This window comes from Octopus sinensis, linkage group LG21 (genome assembly GCF_006345805.1).
Source record: "Octopus sinensis linkage group LG21, ASM634580v1, whole genome shotgun sequence".
Classification (NCBI taxonomy): Eukaryota; Metazoa; Mollusca; class Cephalopoda; order Octopoda; family Octopodidae; genus Octopus; species Octopus sinensis.
Window position 1 is genome coordinate 24,656,504 of NC_043017.1, and position 25,590 is coordinate 24,682,093.

A 25,590-nucleotide genomic window follows, 5' to 3' on the forward strand; every position below is an offset into this window, starting at 1 on the left:
GTTTGATGACGTCACACTGATGAGGTCGGGTCGGCCATTTTGTAACGTCTTATAGAGTTGGCTTGATTGACCTCGGGAACAGAATTTTGTTGGTTTTTGCCAAGTGAATATAGGCTTGACAATCCATTGAAACTCTTCTTGACTGGTTCCTCTTATTCACTTTCCGTTTCATTCTGTGTAAAGTGCCAGCCAACATAACAAATAAAAAAGAAATAAGAGACTATTGAATAAAACCGAAAAAAATGGTAGAAGATCGAGCTGCGGCGAAAGAATTAGATCAATGGATTGAGCAATTGCACGAATGTAAGCAACTTACAGAGACCCAAGTTAAAACACTATGTGAAAAGGTAAACCCATTATTCCACTTCTCTTCATTTAACATTACGTAGATACGCCTTTTAGGTATCCCCCCTTCAATTTAGTCTTAAGTGTGTAAATTTTTCTACCACTCTATAACAATGTCGACACTGATGTACATACATAGATGCTCTTCCCTTCATAACTGCCGGTGTCCAAATTAGTTGCAACCCCAAATCGCCGACCAATACTTCCATATTACATTAAAAACTATCATTTTCATTCAATTTCTTTCTTCTCTATTTAGTCATTATCTCTTTTTAAAGCTTCCATAAGTGTCTGCTGCTAAAAGTCTTAGTTATCTGATGGAGGTAAAATGTATATGATTAAAAATTTGACAAACTGCTATGCTCCGTATCTCTCTCTCTCTCTCTCCTTATATATATCTATATATACCTAGATGGCTGTATTTTTTTTTCTTCGTTTTCTAATTTAGTATTTCCATTTATTTTTCCTCCCTTACAAACCTGGTTGATTTAATTTCCATTCCTTGACTTTCGTTCTGCGATTACTGATGTCGTCTTACACAAAATATCAACTTCATTTCGATGCTAGATTTGGAGGGAGGCTTGTCTTCTTTAAATCGATGGCGCTATGTAACAAAATCTCCTTTTACTGACTTCTCCTTTTCTGTATAAATGAAACGGACTAAACTCCGTTTTTCAAGCCTAAACATTCTTTATTATCTCTATAAATTGTAGGAGGTATTTTAGGTGTTGCCATTATCTTTCTCTTCGTACACTTGACTAATCATAAATTAAACCGATGGAGGTATTTCCCTTGCCTCGGTGTGGGTGTTTATATATTATATAACACATATGACTATTATCCCTTTTTCCTTCTCTGTTATAATTAAGATCTTGATCAGGAAAGCCACCTTAATTAACAGGTCTTGAAACATTTTGTGGCGTTTCAACCGAGATGAGATTCCCTTCTGCGATTTACCCATTTTACCAAGTAAGGTTACCCAACCGATCCCAGTGGCAAAACTTTTCTCCTTCTCTCATATTTAAGGCCTACCTTGTTCCCTATTAAATAAAACAATTGGCTTCCTAGTCGTAATGTGTTTCTATATATATATATATATATATATATATATATAAATAAAATAATAGTTGGTATTTGTGATAAACTGGCCTATTCGTACATCAAAATGTTATATGCTTAATATATATATATGTGTGTGTACTTGTTTTATATATATATATGTATGTATGTATATATGTATGTATATATGTATGTATGTATATATGTATGTATGTATATATGTATGTATATATGTATATATGTATATGTATGTATGCATATATGTATGTATGTATGTATAGGTACGTATATATGTATGTATATATATGTATATGTATGTATATGTATGTATGTATATGTATGTATGTATGTATGTATATATGTATGTATGTATATATGTATATATATATGTATGTATGTATGTATATATGTATGTATATATATGTATGTATATATGTATGTATATATATGTATGTATATATAAGTATGTATATGTATGTATATATAAGTATGTATATGTATGTATATATAAGTATGTATATATAAGTATGTATGTGTATGTATATATAAGTATGTATGTGTATGTATATATAAGTATGTATGTGTATGTATATATATGTGTGTGTGTGTGTGTGTGTGTAGATATGTGTGTGTTGAATACGTTTATACCCGTGTATATATGTTCTCCCAACTGTTTCTAACTGATGTCCACAAATGTGTAAGTTTGTAAATTCCATCGTTCTTGCCTCCCACTCCTTTACATTGACTTTCTGCTCCGTTCCTGAGAGATGAGCAATTTCATTGACACACCAACTTTCATTTGTTGGGCCATCATTCACCAACACATGAAGATCACTGGCTGACATTGTTTTTTTTAAAATTTTATTTCAAAGCTAGAACAATGCCCCCCCACACACACATATATCTGTGTGTGTTGTTTGTGTTCCTTGACAACATGAACTCTGAGTAATTAATTGTGTGGTGTTACTGAATCCGGAATTGTGCTTTCAGATAGAACACACCCTGAAACGGAGTTTTTTTGTTTAATCATCATTATTATTATCAAATCAGTCATCACAAATCATTTATTAGATCTATGAATGTTCATTAAAAGTAGCCTTAATGGACAATAACTTGGATGATATTCTGACAGATGTTCAACTACGGCTTCTGCCAACACTATATAGGAAATGTAAGGTTTCTTTTTCGGTAGCAACTTGCTACTATTAGGCTAAGGATCATAAGGTTTCACATTCCATATTGTCTGTGTGTGTGTATATATATCTGATGTAAGGCATAGCAATGTGTATATTTGTATATACATAAAATGAAAGGAATAGTGTGTGTGTGCTGCCTGACTGGTCCCCGTGCTGGTGGCATGTAAAAAGCACCCTCTACACTCTTGGAGTGGTTGGCGTTAGGAAGGGCATCCAGCTGTAGAAACTTTGCCAGAACAGATTGGAGCTTGGTGCAGTCTCCTGGCTTGCCAGTCCTCAGTTAAACCGTCCAACCCATGCCAGCATGGAAAGCCGATGTTATTGTAAGGGACAGAAGTGTGTGTGTATGTATATATATAGTGAGTGAGGTGCAGATAAACACGCTTTTGCTTGATATATAAGATATACATACATAAACATGTAAAATATAGATGTACAGAAAAACAACTGAAGATACTCAATTGATGTCATGTAAGCGATATACTGTATGTATACATTTGTGTATATATATAAGGAATAGTGTGTATATATATGTATACTGTAAGGAATAGTGTGTGTGTACATATATTCACACACACATATATATGATGTAAGGGATATATCAGTTCAGTAGAGGGAAGGGGGTGTTATATGACTTGTTGGGGGAAGGTTTGATAGAACCTTGGTTCTGCTGAGAAGGACAGGTCATATCAAGCACAGCATATTACCATTCATCTTGGTCCCCATCATTTCCTCCCAGAACTTCACCATCTTGAGGTTAGTCTTCGTTATGTATATATTAAATGTAGGCATAGTTAGCTTTATATGTATATATTAGTGTAATCGGAGCAATGCTTGTTTATGTCTATCATAAGTTAGTAGTGTGTGTATATACTAGCACACACATATATATAGTAAGGTAGTAATATTACAATTCTGAGATGAGGAATTTACATATGTATTAGGAGTGATGTCCTCATCTGGCTGTTGCTTTTTACTCTGTTTTGGCTGTGTTAATGCTTCAGGTGTCTTATGATTCACCTTTGTACCTTACCTGAGATTGAACTCAACTTCTAGGTGACCACACTAAGGTGAGGACACCAACTTATACATAATATATAAATTCCTCATCTCAGAAATACAGAATAATATTATCCAATTGGTATGGAGATGTATAAACCTTAAAACTTCACTCTGATACTGCCTATGGGCATAGTGTAGTGGGTAAAGGCACTGAAATGCTCTGCAGTCACCTAGTAATTTTGAATTCAAACCTAGGCAAGGCACTACGTTGAATCACAACACACCTGAAGAAAGCTGGACTGTACACGGCCAAAACGTTGTGAATGTAACTACCATGATGACATCATTGTGACTAATACAAGGTCATAAGTGTATCAGCATCATTGTTATTTAATGTGCTCAGCATGGGTTGGACTATTTTTGCAAACTGATGAGCTAGAGGACTGCTTTGACATGATTTCCATGGCTGGATGTCCTTCCTAATGCCATCCACTTCACAGTTTGTACTGGATTAATTTTTTTTTTCTGCACTGACACTCGTGGAGTCACCAAGTAACTAGAAGTATAAGTCTATCCAACTGGGTGCAGATGTTGTTGAAGAAGGTGGCTAGAGGTTAGAGTATGAAAAAGGGGTCATGAACATACGTCTTGTTGAAGACAAGAGACACAACTTGCCCAACTGGGAAAAGAGAGAGGAGAGATTGGGGAGCAGACTCCCCAAGTTGAATTGGAGAGAGAAAATAGAAATAGAGGATCAGAAAGGATGGACATGCAGGTAAGTTTGCTAGTGTGTGAACGGAGTGTGACAGATGGTTAGAGGTGGAAGTATGGTCAGTGGTGAATTGATAATGAGACAATGTGAAGTAGGGGGCAAGAGTAAATGGTATCCACAGCACGAGTGAGTAGTGTCATAATTAAAAGAGTGATGGGGACAGGTATTTTATTTATCTATATTTTTCTTTTATTCCTTTACTTGTTTGTTGTATTGACTGCAGCCATGCTGGAGCATCACCTCTAGTCAGACAAATCGACTCCAGGACTTATTCTTTATAAGCCTAGTACTGATTCTATTGGTCTCTTTTGCCAACCCGCTAAGTTACGGGTAAATAAACACACCCAACATTGATTGTCAAGCGATGGGGGGGGGGGCAAACACAAATACATGTGTATATATGATGGACTTCTTTCAGTTTCCGTCTACTAAATCCACTCACAAGGTTTTGGTTGGCCTGAGGCTAGAATACGAAATACTTGCCCAAGATGCCACGAAGTGGGACTGAACCCGGAACCATGGTTGAGATATTTATATTGTAAGGTATCCTGTTTATGCACATGTATGTGTCTCTCTCTCTCTCTCTCTATATATATATATATATATATATATATATATATATATGTATACACACACACACACACACACACATAAACATATATCTCATGTATGCATGCAAATACATATCATCTTGACTGTATGTATGTGTGTGTATATATATATGAGAATTAGGTAGTAATGTGTGTGTTAATATTATGTATATTTTGCAATGAGTACTGTGTTGATCTCAGTGTAAGAAATGTTATGAGGCAACACATTGACATTTTTTCTCATTTTACTTTAATAAGGGCCCTATTAAGTTATAGCACCCCTACTTAGGAAGCAAATTCTCTTAGATGAGATGCAGTTGAAGTGGGAGGGTTTCTGATGAGGCACCTCGGATGGCCTCATCTTAGTCAAGCACTTCAGCTATGGTCACTCTAGATGAATGTCTCTAAAAATGGTGTTTAGCAAGGGATTTTATTTGCATGTTGGTGTCCATAAAGGTTTAGTTCTTAGCTCCTTTCTGTTTATTATTCAACAGCTGTATGTATTAAATTCCTGTGTCAGTGGCCTCTGTCAGTTTTACAGCAGAAATTCCAAATGTTAAAGCAATCCCTTGAATTGAGAAGTCTCAAAGTTTTTTTGGTGGGTGGGAGACACTTTTGCCATTCTGGCAATGACCATGCTCAGTATGGGATAGGGTTAGGTAGCGATTCCAAGTAGTGTCCCAAGAAAGAAAACTGTATATAGCAGAGGTACAGGAATAGTTAGCAGTAAGAGCACCCATGAAATAAATTCCTTCAAATAATAAGACTCTCTAGCAGTTGATAGTTTTTATTGCATAAGTGTGACTGGTTAAGAAGCCTACTTCCCAGCCATGTGGTTTGTGGCTCAACCCCACTATATAGCACTTTGGCCAAGTGTCTCCTACAGGCCATTTAAAGCTTTGTGGGTGGATTTGGTTGAAGGAAACAGAAAAAAGTTTGTGTGTGTGTGTGTGTGTGAAAGTGCTCTTGATGTAATATAATGTGGTGGTTGTATTGAAGCCTCTGTCATTTTCTGTGAATAACATTAGGCCATGGAGAGGCATGAAGGGCATCTGGCTGTAGAAAAATCTGCCTCAACAAATTCTTTCTGTGCCTTGCAAGAATGGAAAAGTGGACATTAGATGATGTGAACAAAGTACCATTCAAAGGGAATTCTTTGAAAGCATATGGGATAGCCAGAATAGTAGAAAAGGTTGAGGGAGCTGAGCTGTTATCTTTGCTGGCAACAAAAGGGATCTCTCCTTCCAGATGTGAGACAGACTTTTGTTTCTGCAATAAGTGCAAGGTTTCTGTCTTGTGAAACATGGGCATTATATACAGAGAGTGTGCCAAAATATGGGTAAATTGAGCCAAGTATTCTCTGCTGGGTTTGTAATGTGAAGTGTACCTGAATAGTGCAACACAAAGTTGAAAGATTGGGCATTACAGGAATTAGATGTAATGTGCAAGAGAAAAGACTCCGCTGGTTCAGGTCACTTGTGAGGCCTGTCATGAGTACTACTAGTAGTATGGAATCCAGTATAACCTTTTGTATTGTTGGGTTGTCGTCTAAACCAGCACCTCCACTAGGCTTGCCTGGTGAGGATTGCTAGAAACCCGGTAGGACTAAAACAAGTCCTGTCAAAAGGACAGATGAATGTAGTGTAGGTTCAATGACTATCTAGCAATAGCATGGGCCCTCAGATATTTCCGAGTTGGTGTCCAGCATGCTGGAAGACCACAAGGAGCAAGGTAGTCCTTAGTTTTTATTAAAGCATGTCTCTCTGTTCCAATAATTGGTGGTGGTTGACAATCAAAGGCAAGATGAGCTGCTCCAGATCACACTGTACACATGTGGTCAGGGACCACATGTAAACATGTATTCCCACTAAAACTATTGGTGCAGGCATGTGATGCATATGGCAATTGGGTAAAGTGCTAAACAGTCCAAATGGAAGAGGAAGACATAGGAAGAGGCGATGAGGGCTGATCTTAAGTTGAGCCTCATGAAGGAAATAAAGGATTGCAGCTACTGTTGAGAAACTGTGTTGGAGAAAACCCATCCAACATGTGTGTGAAACATGTGATGTGAAATATTTTTATTGTTTAAAATCTTCAGAATTTTTTCTCACAACTTAAACGATATCAGGTAATGGTTAAATGATTATACTAATACTAGCATGATTCCGGTCTTCATTTTATGGATTTTTAAGAAAATAGTAAACATCATTTTTTGAAGTTGAAATTAAATGCTACATGCTTTCAGTTCTCAGTAAACAAAAATTTTAATGGAATATTATTATCATAGCAGTCATGTGATTTGTCATTGATACAAATTTGTACAGAATGTGCATTGATCTTGTGGCAGTCACCCAGCTATGAAGTAGTGTGTAATGAAGCCCTTTTGGACATTTAGTCCAACTTGCTTCCATTTCTGTCACCTCTCAACCCTTGTGATAGCTACATTTTGATAAATATGTCACTGTTCTAGTTTAGTAATTTTCTCACATATATTAGTGTTTGTTAATTGTTTTTCATTTCATATCTTAAATTTTCTTCCAGTACATTATGAAACAGAGAGTGGGGGAGAGGTGGAAAAAAATCAATTATTTGGTCAGCATAGCTGGTTAGGTTCTACTCGAGCATGTGGTCTACCTGGCCATTTTCACTTTAGCATGCAGTCTAACCCTAAACTTAGATCTGGTCATTTCATAGTGTACACTGCAGATATTGCAGTAGACTGCATGCTAAAGTGACCCTGGTTATTTTAGTTTAGAGATATTTACATCTATAGTGTTGTATTTTGTAAAAATGAATTTTAGGGAGTTGTTTTTTTTTTTCTTCCTTTTACTTTACTGTTTGTTTGTTGTTGAACTGTGGCCATGCTGGAATACGTTTGAAGTGTTCATTCAAACAAATCCACCCCTGGATTTGTTATTTTTTAATTTTTTATTTCAAGTACTTATTCTATCAGTTTCTTTTGCTGAACTGCTAGATTATGGGGATGTACACGAATCATCACTGGTTGTCAAGTGGTGGTGGTGATAAACATTGATACAGTGGACCACACACACATGTGCATGATGGGCTTCCACACTGTTTCTGCCTACCAAATTCACTCAAACAACATGAGTTGACCTGGGTCTCTACTAGAAAACATTTGACCAAGGTGCTGCACAGCAGGACTGAACATGAAACCACATAGTTGCAAAGCTAGTTCTTCACCACTCAACCATGCCTGTGATTTCACTAAGCTCTTGTTTTGTGCTAAGGTGTCAAATTATTTATTTTCTTAAATGTAAAGCTTTATTTTTTTTTTTCAGTATTTTGTGGTGCTAAGGTTTTTATCCCCACACTCCCTTTTTTTAAAAAAATTGCATTTGTGAAAATTTTATTTGAAATTTAGATTTTTAAAAAAAATTGAACCAATTGGTTGTGTTGTTAAGAAGCTTACTTTGCAACTATATGGTTTTGGATTCAGTCCACTGCATGGCACCTTGGGCAAGTGTTTGTTAGAATAGATCACCAAGCTTGGAAAGTGACCTGAAGGATTACAAATAATGCGGGTTTATGTTACAATAAAACCCATTAAAATGGGAGAGCATGTTCTAATTCATGTTGTTACTTGCCTTATGGTTGTAAATAAAGTGTATGAAGAGGCAATTAAAAATCTCTGCTTAAAGTTTTTCCATACTTGGTTCATGAAATTCACCGCATAAATAGCTGAAGTTGACTCCTTGTTCAATGCTTTTACTCTAAATTCTTTTTGCTAAAATAAATGGCTGTGGTCATATGTTGTTTTAGTAGGATATTATTTTTGTATGAGCATAGCAGATCATTAATTAGAGCTGATAGAGCAAACCTGGTGTGGTTGGAATATATGCCCCAAATATACTTAAGAGTAGGTCTATATACCAAAATGTGAGATGCAACTAGAATCTCCAATTTCAATGCAAGAATGTTAGATACAGCTTGTCTTTTATATGTTGAATCTCTGGAAGAAACTCCCAGTTTGATCAAAAGTGTTCCACCAGTGACACTTCCATTTTAGACATTGTGTATCTATGAATGTATTACTCAATGTGTCCTTCCTTTTTTAAAATGGTAGGATGTGATTTCTGGAAGATTTAGCTTCTAGTTCTAGTTGGATGACCAACTAACTCTGTTTGGTTCATTTCCAAATTTAAGATGTAAAGGTTCTTTCTTTGTCACTTTTCTCCAAGAAAAATAAGAATTCATTTATTTTTGCCAATGGCCAACTGAGCTACTCTCCTTTCCTACATGTTATATCTTGTTTGCACACATAGCATGAGATGATGTTGTAAATGATTTCACAATATCCTTTATATTTGGCTTCAAAACCAAATTTTGATAAGCAAAACTCCTTAGAGGTATCAAGTGTAGTTAAGAGAGAGCTGAATGAAATCCAGTAAAGTGAAATATTCATCCCCTCATCAGTGCAATCATTTGATAAGTAGACATTTTCTAGTTAACAGCAGCAATAGTTGGCCTTGTTGAAAATGCTTGCAATGTGTCATAAAAATGTAGGCATTTTTGACATTTCTTGTATGTTATTTGTATAGCCTTTTTAAGTTTTTAGTGACATTTTCTGACCCCCTAGTTATTTTGTCAAAAAATCTAACTTAAATGAAACTAGATGAATTTTCCATTGCTTTTAGAATCTGATGTTTTGTCAAGTTTTATGTTATTTCTATATTTAGAAATTGACCAAAAATAGTTTGAAATGCTTTCCTTGAGTATTGGTTGCTTAATTCATATGCTTTTATCTTGCACTGATGTTCATAGATTGTAACTTCTAACTTTTGGTTGGTTGGTTGTGAGTTCACTGATTTCCTTTTGTCTCTTCTACAGTTACAACAATAACATCATCTTAGCCAGAAATCATTGGCTCTCCCATCCACCCCGCTCCTTTTTTTTCTTTTTGTTTTCGTATGTCTGATTCTATCATTTCTCCTTCCCTGCTGCTGTTTTTGCTATCTCTTAGTCTTAATGTGTACTGTACATTCTTTTCAAAAGCTACATTGGCTCATTCCTTTCCTGCGCATGTGTTCCTCTAATTGCTACCTTACATCATAATTATCACATTACTGTTGCTTTAAAAAAAAATAAAAGGTCAACTGTCACTATCACATTTGCTCTCCCATATCTTCTCTCATAGGTCCTCGAGTTTTGGGACCAGCCTTTCTTCCTGTAAATAGCTTAAGTTTTTTTATGAATCTTATATATATATGTAAATGTATATATATATATATATATATATATGTGTGTGTATATATAGTAGTATATTTGTTTGAATTTCTGTTGAAATATTTCATTTATGTATAATTTTATTTTCTGGGCTGGCAAGCATGTGCAAGCTACTTATCCACTTGCTCATAGACTCAAACTTCATCTAATTTGGGAACATTGGGTCATACAGCACTTAATACCAGAAGGCATATATGAAAATAACTGTTATATACTTTTCCAACTTTGCCATCATTAAAATGAAACAGATGTAAAGTGACTGAAAATGTTTATTTGTTATTTTAAAAGATTTTCTGTTCATGTAATATCCTCAGTCACATAATTGGCTGAGAAATGAGCATTCAGGAGCTTATTTGAGCCTTTTGATACAAATCAGTCTGAGACTGCCTTGGGTTCAACATAAGCTTCCTGTTTTAAAAAGTTAACTTTAAAAAAAATAATATCTCCCATCAAAATTTCATGTAAATTTATTTCATACATTGGCTTGATGTCAGTTGTTTTATCAAATTCTTCATTATTTTCAAAATTAATTGAAAAGAAGGCAGCATACTTCAACAGGACTATAGCAAAGTAGTAATTTAGCAAGTTGGTTCTGTGGCTGCTAAACTGGGCACCTTTATATTCTAGTGGTGTATGAATATTAAATTTATCTTGACAGGTCTGTGATAAATAGAATTGACACACAAGAAATTCATTTCTCATAGTTGCATTTTACTTTATCTGCATGTTATACTTGCATACTCTGAGTTTCATTATTTGCTTCGTTTATTTTTCTATTGCAGGCTAAAGAAATATTATCAAAAGAATCCAATGTACAACAAGTAAAATGCCCCGTGACAGTGTGCGGTGATGTCCATGGCCAGTTTCATGATTTGATGGAACTTTTCAGAATAGGAGGTCGATCACCAGACACAAATTACCTTTTCATGGGAGATTATGTTGACAGAGGATACTATTCAGTTGAAACTGTCACATTGTTGGTAGCTCTAAAAGTGAGTTTCATTTTTGTTTTCGTCCAATTGCACTTTTATACACACACACACACAACAGCTCAACAACTATTTGATTGTTACATCAGATTTGGAGTTAGGGAGGGCATCCTGCCACAGCAACCACACTAAAATGGAGATTGGAACACCATGCAGTCTTTGGATTTGTTGAATCCTGTCAAATTGTCCAGTCAATACCAACACAGAAGAATGTTAAATTATGATGATGACAACTTAATAGTTGATTTTGACTTGTTCCTGTTTCCCTAACTTAGTAGTTCAACAAGAACAAAAACTGCCAAGATTAAGTACAAGGCTAAAAAATACTGGGTTTGAGTTGATGCAGGATCCTTTGATATTAACTTCATTGACATAATTTATTACAAATGTTGGGTGGTTGAAGCATTAAGCTAAGTTTTTGAGTTTACTGTAACACAGTCTTATGCACCAAAGTATCATGTCTTTCCTACCAAGTACAGTTAGGCACTGGCATGGCTGTGGCTAAGAGGTTTGCTCTACTTATAGACACATATATACATGCACACATATAGGCATGGTTATGTGAGAAGTTCATTTCTCAGTCACATGGCTTTGAGTTCACTCTCACTGAGTGGCACCTTGGGCAAGTGTCTTCTATAAACCCAAACCAACTAAAACCTTCTGAGTGGATTTGGTAGGTGGAAACCGAAAGAAATTTGTGTGTGTCTCTACACCCCATCTTAGTTGTAAACGTGTGTCATCATAATATAAGTGGTGGTCCTTTGTTTCCAGTTTTCTTTGAAGACATCTGACCCTGGGGAAATGCTACCTTGCTTTGAAATGGATATGGGCTGACAATGGAAAGAACATCCAGCCATAGAAAATCTGCTTCATCTAATTCCATTTGACTCATGCATGCAATGCCAATAATGACAGTTATTTGTATTAGTTACTGTTATTTCACCTTTATGCTGTTCTACTTAGTCATGTGGTTAAAAGGCATTGTAATCCTGGCTCTTTTTTCTTTTTCTTTGAACTATATCTGGTATTTATTACATTACCCGATGTGACCTATTTATTAAAATGAATATGTAATTTAAGGAATATTTGGCTACTATTTCTAGCAGGTTGAACAACCAGGTAGAGGTTGCTTTGTTGGCTATGGTTGTATGTGCATGTATAACAAGATTGACTACAAACTATTCAAAGAATGTTGGTGCTATCATATTGACACAGGTCTTAATGTGTTGAGTATTTTAGAGGATTATGTGGGTTTTTTGTTGTCCTGTCCTCGAGGTACTTGGTGACCCTGTTAGTGCTGGTGCCATGTAAAGATCACTGGCGCAAGTGCTTCGTAAAGAGCAGAGGACTTCAATACTACTTCATTGCATGGATGGTGTAAAAGAAAGTGAATGTGAAAAAGGTTCATCATTATTTCAATGTTCACATTTCTGTGCTCACATGGATCGGGTAGAAATCTATTGAGGCAGATTTTCTGCAGCCAGATACCCTTCCCATCACCAACCCTCACCTGTCTCCATATAATGCAATATTTCTATTGAACATTCAAAGCCAACATTAGTGCTAAACATACACACACATATGACATGTTTCTTTGTTTTCATCCACCAAATCCATGCAAGGCTTTGGTTAGCCCAGAGCTACAGTAGACACTTGCCCAAGGGGCCAAGTAGTGGGACTGAGCCTCAAGCTGTTTGGATGGAGAGCAAACGTCTTAACTACTCACCCACACCTGCATACATAAGACCACAAGCTATTGTGAGAATAGAGAAGGATATTGTCTGGTTGAAATGCTGTGTCATGGTTGTAGCTTTATTGTGGGAATCATCTAATACAGATGTAATAAAAATATTCTCCTAAATATTTCATATTTCTTTTTGTCCAAATTGAATAATTTATTGTTTTTAACAAGGATTTTGTTATTTCTGAATTTGTTATTAAAGTAAAATTTATACAAATATTATAAAGAATATTTTCTTGATGCTTTTTGTTGGAGTAGACACTTTTGATTGATTTTGCTGTAAATTAAATTTCCAGTGTTTTTCTTCCCAAATACTCTGGTTTGTTACTTGAAACTGTTAAAGCCATGCTTCTGTATTCATAATAATGTCTTCTTTTTTTTCTCTTCCAACAGGTAAGATATAAGGACAGAATAACTATACTTCGAGGAAATCATGAAAGTAGACAGATTACCCAAGTGTATGGATTTTATGATGAATGTTTGAGGAAGTATGGAAATGCTAATGTTTGGAAGTTTTTCACAGATCTCTTCGATTTTCTTCCTCTAACAGCATTAGTAGATGGACAAGTAAGTTTGCCTTCCATTTTATTTAACAAAAGTAATGATAAACTATTTACTTGATTACAAGAGTAAACATCTGGGCTCCTTAGGGCAACCCAATCATAATTTTTGCAGCTGCCCTCTCTCTCTATCTATCTATCTATCTATCTATCTATCTATCTATATATATATATATAAAGGCTTAGTTGGACCTTTGCTGTGAGCATTTTATGATCAGAAGTGAAACTATTGCAAGAGTTGTAAGCACCACAGGTTATAACACTGTTAATCCATTTACTGTTTATAAGCATGAAATCTAGCTGTGCTTCAGTACCATTTGGATTATTGTGTGTTAGGAGCTTTCCTTTTCTTTTTCTGAAATTTTGTGCTTAGGCAAATGAGTCTATTCTGTTTTATGTATTCATCTTAAATAGTTTCCATTTCTGATTGTATGTGGATGTGGTGTACATCTGTACATAAGATCTTCTCCAAGGTGTGCAGTCATGTCTCCTCCAACTATTTTAATATTGTTCAGGTAAGTCTCTAGTTAGGTTTGAATGGCTGTCATAAAACTGTGACATCCTTTTCGAGTGAGACATTTGAAGTAATCATGAGTTTTGGATTACCATTAAGCGCTACTAAAATTCTAGGGTGAATTTTTTTCAATACAATTTAAAGCTTTCATTGCTTGATGGCCTACACATCTAATTATTGAATGGATTAAATTCTTCCATGCTGAGGTTGGTCCTCTTTTCCACATTCTTGGTACTTGAGATCAAGATATGTGCTCTGCTCTTGAATACAGATGTCAATATTTTGAGAGGCTACAAGTGATGAGAGTTCATACAGACAATGTAAATTGCCAAGAGTTTGAACATTAAGTGGAAACATTCCCTTTTTGGAGACTGTGGATGAGGTTGGATCCTCAGCAGAACGTGCTCCTTGTTTACCCATGTGATGAGTGATTCAGTATGAGTTTAAACTGGAAACTTGAGTCATAATGACTCTTTCATTAGCTGATTTCACAGCTATGGACACCACCTTTGTATGTGTTACAATAACTCTCTTGTAACTATCTTGATCATTTGCTTGGATTATGTTCTCAGAACTTTCATCAGTACTATTAAAGACAATAGATTCGTGTTACATCCACAAAAAAGTAATACATATCTTGCCACAAAAATAATGGATGCAGATTATGCTAATGATTTAGTACTATTCTCCAATCTAATAAGACAAGAAGAAACCTTTTCCCCTAGACTTGAACATTCAGCCAAAGATATTGGTCTCCATGTTAACTCAGAAAAAACAAAAAAATGTAAGCTTAGATCAAAACAGTATCTGGCATAACTCTCAGCCTTGTAGAATTTCCTTATCTAGTTAGTAAAATCTCTAGTTGCCAGAGCAATGTAAACACATGCATTGGTAAAGCCAACAAACTTTCTGTCGTGTGGAAATCTGGACTTCCAGACAATATGAAAAGGAGCCTCTTTCGAGCAACTATTACCTCTGTTCTGTTGTATGGCTGCTCAGCATGGACACTTACCTCAAAATTGGAATGAAGATTGTGTGGAGACTGCACTTGTGTGCTAAGGGTGGCTTTGAATGTCATCTGGAGAGATTGTCTGACCAATAAGCAATTTGTACAGGGATCTTCATCCAGTATCAGACATCATCAAAGAGTATAGTTGTTAGTTTTGTGTTTCACTTTCAAATGGATATCTACTTTGTTCTGTTCTGTTGTAATACCTTACCAGATGTAAACCTCTCTTAGCCTTACATCCTGCAGTAAATGAGGCTATTGAAATATTGTTGTTTGGCTCTTTCAAGTGGTAAACTATGCCAGTTTGTTTCAGCCAATTTTGCCAAGAGATTACCCTTGTTGCATCTGTTTAGTGCCGGTTTACCCCACCAAGAGATTAATGGTGAGGACACCCAGCACCAGTCCATCTTTGAGTTGCCCCTCTATTAGCAATCCACTGAAAGGATTAGTTTTATTTGATGGGAATCTTGTAACAAGACTATTTGCTTACTGTTGAGGATACTGTTTGTTGTACATTGGTCTGTTCCCATCCTTAATGAGTTTCTTTTATTAGATGTTCAGGATTTTATGAAGGCACTCTTTTATTTTCTTAACTATTTTAAACTTTAAGGACTAAAATATTAAAAATTACTTCAGCTATATATTATAGATGCTTTGGTAGGTTTATATTTTGTATTAGTGGTGAGGTTTATGTCTTAGTTTCAATATGCTGATGTAATGAAAAAGCAAAATTGTGACTCAAAGGTTGTTCAAAAAAATTTTTTTTAAAGTACCAAACTTTAAAAATAAGAGCTGGAATCAATTGATTCAGCTAAAAATTCTTCAAGGCATTGCTCTAGCAGTCTAATGACAGAAGCAAATAATATAATTCACCTGCTGACATTGAACTGAAACTTTGTCACTTTTTATTATTGAAATTGTTATCTTTGCTATATTTAAAACAGTTGATAATTTTAACAGTTTCACAATTCATATTTCTACATTATCTGAAAAGAGACAGAGATTTAGGTTAAATTAATTTTTAGTTGGTTTTGTTTGTCATTGAGGAAGTGAGTCATATTTCTGTCAGGATCTTGTTATCAAGTGACTCTGTGATCATTTTGTCTTTTCTCTTTCCAAAATATTGAAGTAGGTGTGGAATATTAGGAACAGAGATAGTTGCCCATCTCTCTCTCTCTCTCTCTCTAAGAATGAGTTATTTTGTATTATTCAGTGATAAGAATTTAATTGTTGCATTTTAAATTTTTCTGTAGGTTTTTCAGTCATATGTGATGTGTTTTTGTCTTAACCCTTTTATTACCATATTTCTGTTGAGATGCTCTGTGTTTCTTTCAATTAATTTAGTAAAATAACTTAGTTATTATTAAGCTAATGTTAGGAACATAAATTGTAACTAAGGCTTGGTGGAAGATTTCAATTCAGAATTTTTGAAATCAAAACATTTGTACTATCGAGGCAGTTTCTGGCGGGTTGGTATCAAAGGGGTTAAATAATTAAAAGATTTTGTGGCAAACTTTTTCATGGTAGTATTTATCTACTCATAGGTATAAACATATGGACCATTGCTCTTTAACCTGTTTGGCCTTGATTCAACAAGTTGGTGATCAATAGGTCTTTTACTGGAAGTGTTTGTTTTATAGCAAGTTGACCAAGCCCATGAAGTGCTTGTGTTGGCATGTATTTGCTTTCCAAATTCAAGTATCCAGGTTTCATCCCCATGCATAGTACATTGTGCAATTATCATCATACATTAGCTTTAGATTGATGCAAGCCGTGTTGAGTAAATTGGTATAGAGAGACTGTGCTGAAGCTCTTAGGATAAATTGTACTTGTGATTCAAATCTTCAGTTTTGTCACACAATTTCAGGCTTACTTGGAGTTTATCTTTAGAGTACTTTCGTATCCACATAGTCATTAAAAATAACTGGGTTCAATTTTAGTTTGTATGGTGCACATATAAAATTTGTATTATAGTAGACAGCAGCAACTGAGTTGCAGAGATCCTTTATTCTTACTAAAGACACAACCTTTCTAGTATAGGCACCACGATAAAATGCTCCCACTACAGTGGTTGGTGTTAGCAAGGATATTCAGCCATAGGAACCATACCAAAAATGAAATGGTCAAGCATGGTATGGGCACTAACTCCATATAGGAACTTATCTCTAATTTGACAAACTGTCCACCTCATGCCAACATAGAAAGTTGATGTAAATTGTTTGCCTACCTGATACCTGCATTTGTGAATGAAATTTAGTAAATGCAAAAGGTGCAGGTGTTGGCCACTTCAAATGTTATGTAATGGTGTCTGTTTTAAGATGAAATTCACTCTTGTTTTTGTCCAGTAATCTTGTAGATTAACAAATACCAGATTGAAATATAAAGGTCAACATGGTCAGCTAAACCAGCAGTTGGAATCTTGCAGCTTTCTAGAAGTTCTATGTTTGGGAAGAATGAATTAAACTGGAATATATTTCAGATTTAATTTTATTTAAAACTTGTCCTTTCATCTAGATAACACTGTATTACTTTATCTAGACCATTGTTTAGAGATGTGGTTGGGAGGTGGCTTTTGGGTTCAGTCCCATTGCATGATACCTTGGACAAATGTCTTCTACAATAGCTCCAGGTCAATCAAAACCTTTTTAGTGGATTTGGTAAGTAGAAACTGAGAGAAGCCTGTTTATATGTGACTCCTTGTCTTGACATTGTGTAATAATTATAAATGAATATTGTCATCATGCAAGTGTTGTCATTTGAATCTTCTGTGAAATTCTGTCTGGTTGTGAGGAAATGTTCAGAAATGGGTGACGGTTGCCAAAAGAAAAGGCGTCCAGCTATACAAAACTTGCCTCCACAAATTTCATCTGGCCTATGCACGAATAAAAAAAGTGGGCGTTAAAATTGTGGAATTGTGAAAAACAAGTTCTATGGGATAAGCTTATTCAAAAACTCTGCTTTTTTATATTTCATTTTTATGAATGCTTTATAAAATAATAGGTAAATAAATAGCAGTATGTAAAACTTAGGGCTTCTTGCTTCTGCACTAGACCCTTGAAAATGGTACCCCTGGATGGTTGCTGCCTATGAGGCCAGTAAACACACACATGTATGTATATATATATATATACATACATATGTATGTATGTATATATATATATATACATACATACATACATGTGTGTGTTTGTGCACATATATCTTTTGCCTATTTATATCATCAAAAATTGTAAACATTGGGTGAGAAGGTAGCGTTTTTGTACCACAATATATATATATATATATATATATATATATATATATACATACACACACACACACATGAAGGTGCATGGCTTAGTGGTTTGGGTATTTGGCTCATGAAAGACACTTTATTTCACATTGCTCCAGTTCACTCAATGAGCCGACCATGTCACATCCTGTGTCCCACAGAATCCTACTGAGAACTACATTAAGCCTACATGTCTGTGGAGTATTCAGCAAGTATTTCGCAAGCAGGTTGTGCCATTGATTGGATTAACTGGAACCATTGTCATCAAAAATGACAGTGCCAGTTATTTATGCGTGTATTTGTATCAGTTACTGATTCTAACTTGCATTTGTGTTAATACAAATATAAACTCTGTGAAATGCATTTGTTTTTCATTGTGTGTGTGTGTGTGTGTAGTAGGATTGCAGCTGTATTGTCATGTCTTGAACTTTTCCAACCTTGGAACCCATCTCTATCGAGATCTGAACGCAGCTGATTTCCTCTGGGGAGGAGAGAAAGAAAGAGAGAATTTCCCCCAGTATTTAAAAACCTAAGTGATCTTGGCAGGGTCTAAGCTTAGAATGTAGAGTGACTACCACAAGACATTCTCTATCAAACTCTCTTAAATTTACCAAAAGGCCAACTTATTTCATGTGTCTTTTACAAATGAATGTAAACCATGGCAAGAAAACAGATTAACGTATGATTTACGATATTGATTCTCTGAACTGGTATTTCATTGATAGAAAAATTAGAATTTTTGTATGGCAAAATAGTCCTTTGTTTGCGTATAGGTTACTGTTTAACACCGCACCAAGTTTTCATACAGGTATATTTTTATCGCTGATATCTACATAAAATCCTGGAATTGATTTAAGGCTATAACACTGCTTATGTGTGTTGTGCAAGCATGCTGTTCCTTGTCACTTAATATTTTTTACCTTTTTATTTGTTTCCATTATTGGATTGTACCCTTGCTGGGGTACCACTTAGAAGGGTTTAAGTCATGCAAATCGACCCCAGTACTTTTCAAAAGTCTGGTAGTTTGTCAGTCCCTTTTGCCAGACTAAGTTACAGGGATGGGTTGTCAAGCAGAGGTGAGGGACAAAAAGAAAGACACGTACATACAAGTAGCGTCTTTCAGTTTCTATCACCACATCCACTGGGGCTGACCAAAGATTTGGTCAGCCTGAGACTGTAGAAGTCTTGCCCAAGGTGCTGCACAGTGGGACTGAACCCAAAACCATGTGTTTAAGAAGCAAACTTCTTACCACACAGCCACCGTGGCACCTGTCCTAAATAATAATAATAATGAAATTTTTTTAATTTGTTTCCAGATTTTCTGTCTGCATGGTGGCTTGTCCCCTTCCATAGACTCTCTTGATCATATAAAGGCTCTTGACAGAATACAAGAAGTACCTCACGAAGTAAGTATATATTTTTTTAACAATTATAAATGTGGATTGTTACTACGCTTGAGCTTTTTGTAGAAAAATTTTAGCCGATATTTTCAGAATTGTTGGCTATTATTAAGATATTGTGTATCTAGAGTGGTTACTTGTTTGTTCTTTTTACATCAGTAGATGTCTGGTTTCAGAGAAGGAAGTTTAACTTGCTACATGTGAATATTACTTGGCTAAATAAATAGAGTAGTATTTAAATAACTGGATAATTATTAGTCAAAGATAAAAACTGAGTAGTTATCTCTTCTATATTTCTGGTCGAGAAGCTTAGCATTCCCGCAGGGCAAATTGCCAGGCTTATTTTGCTGTATGAATCAACAGTGTGGTTGATAAGAATGAAATGTTTCATGTTGCTAGATTGTTGGAATGAGTGAAGATACGGTGTAATTTTGAAATAAGGATTCATTTGTACTTGTAGAAACAGTTAAAAATGACCTCAAAGAATTATTGAGTAGTTGCCATTAATTTATTGAATGACAATTGGCAGTGCTCTGCTCTGTTTCAAGCTGTAAGCAACAAATGCGATGGGAGTAAAACATTTTGCAGATATGGAGCCAGCAGAAATTTCCTATGATGGCACCTGTGCAGGTGGCACGTAAAAAGCACTCATTACACTCACAGAGTGGTTGGCGTTAGGAAGGGCATCAAGCTGTAGGAACACTGCCAGATCAGACTGGGCCTGTTGCAGCCTTATGGCTTCCTAGACTCCAGTTGAACCGTCCAACCCATGCTAGCATGGAAAGCGGACGTTAAACGATGATGATGATGGTTGTAAGGCTTGAAAGCATCAGGAATGATTAATGTTAGATGAGCAGTTACCTGCTCAGGGTGGCAAGATTTTGTTGGAATGTATCTTATTCATTGACTAGCAGTGTAACAGAACAAGTGTCGCTTGAAGCTAATTGATCAAATTAAGAAATTAAAAAAGAATATAGTACCAGGTAGATCTGGTACTACTTTAGCCCATTAGCTTTTAAACGGGTCATATCAGTCCCAAATATTCTATCTGTTTTATATTCAAACTAGCCAGAGTTGGCCTCTCATATCTGCTCTACAATGTCATAACTAAATATATATACAATCACATCATCAGTATTTCAAAGTTATGAGATAATATATGGTTAATTCAAAACTGTGAAATAAGTATTACATTTGGCAGATGGCAGAATAATCTGAATCCTAAAGGGTTATTGCTTGGATAGTGGTTGTTAGTTTTATATTAGGACATGCTATATTTTTGGGTGACTTGCTTGCCAGAGCCTTTTTTTTTTTTTTTTTTTTTTTTTTTTTTGACGGCTGTAAGAGCCATATTATTTGCCTCAGCCTGTTACTGGGAGTTACCAGTGGCAACCACATATTTCATGCTGTTACACAGCATAGTATAATTGTGCAAGGAAATGTTTTGTTTCTTGTTTTTGTTTTTTGTTTCCCTTCATTTTTACAATATTTTCATGATTAAACAATAATATTTAGCACTCATGTTATTGAAATATCCTCAAAACCATGTCAGAGATACAGAATAAAATGTTTTCTAAAACCATGAGAATGTATCACCAGTGATGCATATGACAGTTGTGTGAAAGCTTGCTATGATTGTACATGCAGCAGTTAATATGTTATGGATCAGTGTGGAATTTAATTACTCAAAGCCATTGAGGTGTTTGTAACTAGATACATTTGGAAATTTCTTTCTGCTGATTTGTCCTCGTTCCATTAATCGATTAAATTGCAGATGTAGGGTATTTGAAAAAGGATTAACTCGAAATGCTTCAAGTATGACCACTCTTAAGACACTAATTAGCTAATTAGCTGTAAGGATCTTGGATTCCCAGCATGAAAATGGGTGTGTGTAGTCAGTGTGAGGAATATTCAAATAAACAAATATACATATACGTTACCGGATCTAGTGCTAGGGCTTGTTGTTCGTTGCTGGGTTGCAGTAAAAATTTCTCACTAAATCAAGAGCTAAGTCTCTTATCACATTTCAGCCCGGGCCAGTTTTGTTGTTTATGAGCTAGTTGGAGCTTTTTATGAGAGTAATTAATATTCATTGGACTCCGGTTTTCATACCTGGAACGGCATAATCATGGAAAATTAGCGAGACTGTGCATTCATCGTTAAACGATGATGATGATGTGCACATGCCATTAGTCGGACAAAAAAGCAAAGAACTCGAATTTGGCCGCAAAATAGCATGATTTTGAAAATGCACATAAATCTCATTTGTTGAGTTTTGGTTTCACACCCAACCCAGTACTGTGCAATCAGTGTCGCGACGGGAATACATGGGTTGGGAGTTTGACTGGCAGAGATGATCAAGTTGCACATGCCAGTCCTTTTGACACGCCCCCACCCCTCTTCGTATGAGTTTATAGCAATGGTGGGAAGAAAAGTGCTGATTCCGGTGAAAAGGCAGAGCAATTAGAGCACAAAAAGCAGCATTCAAAGTGATTGTATGAGTATGACGCATTGAAGCAAGTAATGCAGTAAGGTCAATAGTTATAAGTTCATGACGCAGAGAAGCACGTAAGACACTAAGGTTAACTAAGGTATAAAATAATAGGTATGCCTTTTCGCCGGGAGGCTAATTGGGCTCCCGATCCACGGAAACAGAGGGGGTTAGGTTTGGAACGCAACTAAGCCTTCAACTAAAACCTAGACTAACCTTACAGAAGGGGGCTCGGGAGCCTCTAATAGGCAGCTTCTAATCCCATTCTATCACTAACCCATACTAGGGGTTCTAAATGACATGGCTGTGGAGTTGTGCATGGCGGGTTTATTTCAGAGGAGGACGGTTACATTGGATTAAGGACCATTGAAGAATGTAGCTTTGGAGATCCTAACTCGTTAATTATTCCCTGCAGTTCTCAAATCAGAAAAAGCATGCACGTTTGAAAGCGCAAAAATGCGCTGAGTCATACAGACTCTGAAAATGCGCATTCAACTGTCATGGGTAAAATTATCTCTGTCCAATCAAAAAACAGCTGGCAGTCTAATGGTGTATCTAGCTGTACGCACGCACCACATAAATTTCTATGTTTTAGCGATTTTCAATGAATATACCTATAACTTAGGGGCATTGGGGGTTGGTTTATCAATTTTTTTTTTAATGGCTTTCTGGGGTGACTGGGTAAATGAAAAGATCTTCACAACCACCCTCAGACAGTTTTGAAAGCCCATAGAAAATGCGAGCCTTTTATGTGAAAAACTGTGGATTTGTATAAAGGACATGCAGATACACAGACATTTTACCATTTATAGATATAGAAATGAATCAATTTCAAAAAATTTTTTCTAATATTTCAGGTAATATATTTTTAAATTCATACTAACATTGAAGATCCAGTCTAAATCAACAAGACATTCTGGGAAATTTTATAATAATTGTTTTTTTTTTAACTGGTTGACTCCATGTATTTAACTGATCATGTTACATGTAACTGGTTCCTTTTATAGAAACCAAGTACAGGCCACCTTTTCTGAAAATCAAATCACATGAGATATGGCTTGTCATCTTGCAGTTTACACTACTGAAAAATATTTTATGGCAATCTTTGGTTAGTTGTGCCATTCAGAAAATGTGAATTGCATTTTGCCTGGGGTTGATGTGAACAGTTTTCTTAAAATTACAGAAGTAAAATGAAATGTTTCCAACCAAGAGTTGAAGTCAGGTCACAGATTCAGCTTATTGAGATCTTGCTGCTGCTCTAAGTCATAGGCTGTCATTTAGCAAATGGCCATAAGTTTTATTTTGTTGAAGTTGCTAACGACTTATGAGATAGTGTTAAATTAACAATTGTGTTTTAGTGAGACAGGCTTAGTGTAGACTTTCAGTTTGCCTGCTTGAGAAGAGTTGACAGTTGTTATGAAGGCTAATTATCTAGGTGCTCTAGACAAAGACCTCAGTGGATTTTATTGCTGAAGTAACAGTGCTTTGTTATTTAAAGAATTATTGTTTTCAAGCATAATGTTAGGTAACATGTATTAAAAGTTAAAATTAGTGTGAGTGTAGATATAATTATGAAAATATCTTCAATCTAATGAAAGGTTTTTTTTACAAAAAAAAAAGTTGTTTTCCTAGAGCTATAGTGAAGTGGGTTAGGATTTAGTTTCTTCAGCGTGAAGGAGTGGGTAGCTGCAGCATGACTGATTTAATTGAAGTTCAAAAGACTAGAAAATATTGTAATCTATAAATTCTCACAGTGCTGCAGGTGAGGGGTGAGGTAGGTCTAAAGCTAGTAGAGCAGGAAAATCTGATATTTTATGAGAAATTTAAAATACTTTTAATGTCAGCTGTACACTAGTTATAGACAATGGTTTCCTATTTCACAAATAGCACATAAGCATATTTGTGTGAACTTGTGTATAATGAAACTGGAGTAATGCAAAAATATGTGTCTATAATAAGTAGCATGTAAAAACATGTTGAGAAAAAGCTGTAAAACTAAATAAATCACTTGAGAAAGTAATGAAAATATTGTGTGTGTGTGTTGATGTGTTTACATAGTTACATTCTAATACTGTAAATAAATTTTCTGCCAAAATAAAATTAAAATAAGACAAGCTCCTGTAATCTCTTCTTCGGATAAGTTTGTAAAATTGTTGTAATTTAGTGCAATATTGATTTGGCTAGCATTTTATATTTGTGGTGACCTCCGTTACATAAGGTTCTTAAAATCTGGTTTAAAGGTCACTCTAGAATTAATAGTCTAACAAAAATAATAGGTTCTTTGTATATTGTCCAGATTTATAGCTTTACAGTTTTAATGATAGGGTGATGAATCCTCTCTTTTCAATATGTAATCTGAACAACTCTTTGGTACCTTGGGCAAGTGTCTGCTGCTCTAGCTTCAGGCCAACCAAAGTTTTGTGAGTGGATTTGGTAGGTGGAAATTGAAGGAAGCGAGTTGCGTGTATGTTTGTGTTTCCTTGTCTTGACATCACGCGATAGTTGTAAATGATTGCCATTGTCACTAAGAGAACATGTTTGCCGTGGGTAAATATTACCATGCTTAGAACCTGGTGAAGATCAGCTGGCCAGAGAAAGGTCAGCCAGCCAGAGAAAATTTACCTTAAACTCTTTTCAATCCATGCAAAAGCATGGAAAATGGATTTTGATGATTTTATACATATATATATATATATATAGGCACAGGTAAGAAGCTTTCTTCCCAGTCACATGGTCCTGGGTTCAGTCCCACTGTGTGGCACCTTGGGAAAGTGTCTTCTATATCCTCAGGCTGATCAAAGCCTTGTGAGTGGATTTGTTAGACAGAAACAAGAAGCCCGGTGTGTGTATAATACATGTACTTATATGTGTGTTTGTCTTTGTGTATGTGTTTGAACCTCCCAGTGTTGGTGTGTTTATATCCCCATGACTTAGCGGTTCAGCAAAAGAGACTTATAGGATAAGTAGTAGGCTTAAAAAATGTTCTGGGGTCGATTTGTTCGACTAAAACTCTACAAGGCTGTGCTCCAGCATAGCCGCAGTCAAATGACAAACAAAATAATACACACACCCACACACCCACATACACACTGAGATGCTTTCTTTTCATATGTTTTTGGAAGTTTAAGCATTGATCATATACTGATTGGTAGATCTGTTGGACGTTTTTAACAGGTTCTTTTTGTTGTATTTCTTGGCAAAATACTGTTCTATTTTGCTTGAATTTATACAGAATGAGCAGCCAGTGATGTAGATGTGTTAGCCTAAACATTTAAACTACTTTTCTAACCAGGAGTGCCATTTTTTTTCCTACCCTATCTCATGTCATGAAACCAAGGACTTCAGGCTAAGGAGATATTTACTGTTATTGTGCACAGATGACTGCCATCATTTGAACCTGATGA

At 35.6% G+C, this 25,590-nt stretch overlaps 1 protein-coding gene and 1 long non-coding RNA gene across 2 annotated transcripts in view; both read left to right on the top strand.

Moving 5' to 3' along the window:
* Positions 1–25,590, top strand: part of LOC115222822 (serine/threonine-protein phosphatase PP2A) — a 30,085-nt gene continuing 4,495 nt past the window's right edge. Inside the window, exons 1-4 of the mRNA XM_029793128.2 lie at positions 1–347; positions 10,994–11,203; positions 13,335–13,508; positions 19,612–19,701. Of these exons, the coding sequence (XP_029648988.1) occupies positions 243–347; positions 10,994–11,203; positions 13,335–13,508; positions 19,612–19,701 (579 nt within the window). The 5' untranslated portion in view covers positions 1–242. The remainder of the gene's footprint in view (positions 348–10,993; positions 11,204–13,334; positions 13,509–19,611; positions 19,702–25,590) is intronic.
* LOC118767391 lies at positions 22,984–23,854 on the top strand. Its single transcript, XR_005003307.1, has 2 exons — positions 22,984–23,257; positions 23,409–23,854. It is a non-coding gene; the product is annotated as an uncharacterized LOC118767391 (long non-coding RNA).